This window comes from Stigmatopora nigra, chromosome 18, assembly GCF_051989575.1.
Source record: "Stigmatopora nigra isolate UIUO_SnigA chromosome 18, RoL_Snig_1.1, whole genome shotgun sequence".
Classification (NCBI taxonomy): Eukaryota; Metazoa; Chordata; class Actinopteri; order Syngnathiformes; family Syngnathidae; genus Stigmatopora; species Stigmatopora nigra.
The window spans coordinates 2219716-2220776 of NC_135525.1; the positions used below are offsets into that span (position 1 = coordinate 2219716).

Genomic DNA, 1061 nt, shown 5'->3' on the forward strand with positions numbered 1-1061 from the left:
TATGTATGTGTATATGTATGTGTATGTGTATGTTTATGTGTATGTGTATGTATATGTGTATGTGTATATGTATATATATGTATGTATGTATATATATATATATATATATATATATAAAAATATATATATATATATATATATATATAGAGATAGGTATATTATTTAAGTAACTAATTATTTAACCAATACACAAAATTAACATGAAAATGCTTACATTTGAGAAGAACATTTAAATTTCCCCAAAATGTTTTTCTAAACGTTGTGCCTGAGTATCATTTTTACTAGATCAGTCAAACACAAGATCGAAAAATACAGAGCATATCTATTTATTTTTCCAATAAGAAATGTCACAGATTTTCAATCAATATACTTAACAAAAGGGTTATCTTCATATTGAAAAAAATAACAACCATAAGGGTGCAATAACTTGTGAAATTAACCCTCATTCATATTTCATTTACTGTAGCTATGTAAATATTATGTAACATAATCCAATATGGTTTTGGATGACCCCTGCATACAAAACAATACAAATTTTATAATTGTGTTCACGAGCCGGGTGGTACAATTCTAAACTTCACTGTCATAGCCAAGGATGGAAGCCAGCCACTTCTCAACCTCCTCAAGATTCATTTTTTTCCTTCTTGAATAATCCTCCACCTGATAGCAAAAGCAAACAGAGAAATGGATTGTTAGTCATCAATTATCTTTTAAAAGGCCCTTAATATTGGATAAAAAAAAGTTCCAGCAAAAAAATCTGTGTATTGTGTATTCAGTAGTGTTCAAACGAATACAATGCCATAAAAAAAGTATTTGCCCTGTTCCTGTGTTTTTTGCATATTTATCACACACAAAGGTTTCAGATCATTAAACTAACTTTAGTAAGACACAGAGACATCCCAAGGAACATATAATACCGGACATTCTGGCTGGAAAAACTCTCCCACCTTGGACTATCCTCAGATGTTAGTAAATTACGATAAGATTGAAAAAAAAACTTTGAGCCGCTGCACCCGCGCTCGCCTACATGTTGGATCCTCACTTACTTGTCACAAAATAAT

The 1061-nt window shown here is 30.4% G+C and overlaps 1 protein-coding gene across 2 annotated transcripts in view; it reads right to left on the reverse strand.

Moving 5' to 3' along the window:
• Positions 1–310: 310 nt before the first annotated feature.
• mtr (5-methyltetrahydrofolate-homocysteine methyltransferase) overlaps positions 311–1061 on the reverse strand; it is a 91150-nt gene continuing 90399 nt past the window's right edge. For both annotated transcript variants that reach the window (XM_077739317.1, XM_077739318.1), the window contains exon 33: positions 311–660. In XM_077739317.1, the coding sequence (XP_077595443.1) occupies positions 571–660 (90 nt within the window). In that variant the 3' untranslated portion in view covers positions 311–570. The remainder of the gene's footprint in view (positions 661–1061) is intronic.